Source organism: Dipodomys ordii, unplaced genomic scaffold (assembly GCF_000151885.1).
Source record: "Dipodomys ordii isolate 6190 unplaced genomic scaffold, Dord_2.0 Scaffold59, whole genome shotgun sequence".
NCBI lineage: Eukaryota > Metazoa > Chordata > Mammalia > Rodentia > Heteromyidae > Dipodomys > Dipodomys ordii.
Window position 1 is genome coordinate 3,309,432 of NW_012267275.1, and position 2,134 is coordinate 3,311,565.

Sequence of the window (2,134 nt, forward strand, 5' to 3'; positions counted from 1 at the left end):
CTCCTCCATCTTCCCTACTACGTGTGCATAAATGGCTTTCCCTGGCTGTCAAGTGTGTTTCCTCTTGGTACTTTTCTCCTACTTTCTCCCCCCCCCCCCCCACTTCAATGTGAAAGCGTTTCTGGCTTTGGACTCTGATTTCAGCGTTGGTGTGTCTGAGCTCCTCTCTATCCCAGAGAGGTGTATGGCCGCAGCTTTCTCTCCGGAACACGCGGCAGAGGCAGGAGTCGGTGTCCCGAATGTCAGCTCCCTCCACGCCACCCTACTTCTCTCCCTACTGCTCCCTCCCCCACCCCGCCGCTTTCAGACTTGTTCCACTTCTAAAAACTCCAGAGTCCGTCCCGGCCACTGGCGCGTCTTTCGGGCTTCCGAGAAGTCGAACCCGATGTCTGGTTCCGGCACTAGGGTAAGAGTCCTCCGGCGCGCCCGCGAGACTCAGCGCCGGTGTAAGTCTGCCTCGGACGCGGGCTTGTCCGAATTGCCCAGCGCCGGTGTTCCCGAGTCCCGGGGAGTGCAAGGTGTCCCCCCTTCCCCGCCCCCCGCTCCCCGACCTCGCACTCTGAGTGCCGGTCAGGGAGAGCACCCCGCCCAGGCAAAAGCGCCCCGTGTCCCCCAAGCCCCAGTGGGCACTAGCTTGTGTCATACACCCCCCCACCCCCGGCCCAGCCTCACGCAGAGAGCCGGGGTTCCGGTCTGCGAGGGTCCACAGTTACCCCCCGAAAGCGCGGACAGAGGGTGCGCACGGGTGCGCCGGGTTCTTTACTGGTTCTCCGCGCGCGCCCCACTCCCCGACCCCGCCATGGGCAGCGTGGGCCGCCCCACTTCTATCCGCGGGCACCTCTCTCGGTCTCCGGGACCGAGCTCGCCAGGAAACCCGCGGGCGCCGTCGGAAAGTCCCGCAAAGGTGGCGCAGCCCAGGCCGGGCGGAGGCTGCCTCGGCCCCGCCGCCAGGGGCCGCCCGCACGCTAGCCGCGTCCCTGCGCCCCCGTCGCCCCGCCGGCCCCGGACCGCGGCGTCAGCGACCCTGCCCCGGCTCGGCGCGGCCCCACCGCCGCGGGCGCTGACGGCAGCGCTGGCGAGCCCAGGCTCGGCCGGCCCCGCGACAGGTGCCCGGGCGAGGACGCTCGGCCAGACGGTGCGGGGGTGCCCGCTGCCTCCCGGAGCCCGGCCGGCCGGCCCGCCCGCTCACCTTGTGGCTCTGGTAAGTCTCGAGCGCCCGGATCGCCGTCTCGGTGAGCTTCACATGCAGGACGGTGATGTTGTCCTGCCCTAGCCGCCCGCACGACAGCCCGTAGCGCTGCTCCTCCCGCAGGCCCGCCGCCCCCCCTGCCGCCATCTTAAACTCCCCGGGGTGCCACCGCCGACGCCGCTCTGGCTCTAGCCTCCACTGCGGCCGCGGCTGCTCGGGCTCCTGCAGCCGCCGCCACAGCTACGGCCATCCCGCTGCTGACGTACTGTCATAGACTGCGCGCAGCCAGACTTCGGGCTGCCACCGCCGCCACCCGCCCCACCCTCTGCCCCATGCCCCGCCCCGGGTCCATCTCATTGGTCTCTTTTCCCTCAGAGCCGCCCTCATTGGCCGCCTTCCAGTTCCCTCGGGGGCGGGGCTCAAAGTCGCCAGAGTTTTGGCTCCCCGGACGGGACGTCCGACAGATGAGAGGCTGACGTCGGAGTGACGTGCTGAGTTAATCGCCTCTGACGTCACGTCTAGTTGTCTTGGCTCACCTGCTGAGCTTGGCCAGACAGATTTGGGAATCCCCTGCTAATCGAGTACCCAGATTGCCAGGTGTACGTATCGAAGTCGGAGCCACGCCCCTTGGAGGAAAGAGTAGGCAATCTGTGTGGGAGCCGGATGCGTGTAAAAGATTACCCACCAAATGTGAGAGCAGGAGCAGGGACCAACGAAGTGGCCCGACAGCCATGGAAGCTTGTGGACGGTGTATGCCCCCGAGGAGAACACAATAGGTGGGTGGGGTTCTCGGAGACTTCTTCAAAAGCAACTTCAGATGCTATTAGAACTCCCTAATCATTTTTCCTTTCAACTTTGAATTAGCGAATCGATCCTAGTCTTTTGGAGTTATGCTACATCGTGTGGAATAAATGCAAAACCATTTCGAAGGCTTCACTGTCTTTT

General features: G+C 65.1%; 1 protein-coding gene across 1 annotated transcript in view; it reads right to left on the minus strand.

Moving 5' to 3' along the window:
* The window catches only part of Ell2 (elongation factor, RNA polymerase II, 2), a 76,385-nt gene extending 74,697 nt beyond the window's left edge, over positions 1–1,688 (minus strand). The window contains exon 1 of the mRNA XM_013022066.1: positions 1,190–1,688. Coding sequence (XP_012877520.1) covers positions 1,190–1,336 — 147 coding nt within the window. The 5' untranslated portion in view covers positions 1,337–1,688. The remainder of the gene's footprint in view (positions 1–1,189) is intronic.
* Between the last annotated feature and the right edge of the window lie 446 nt (positions 1,689–2,134).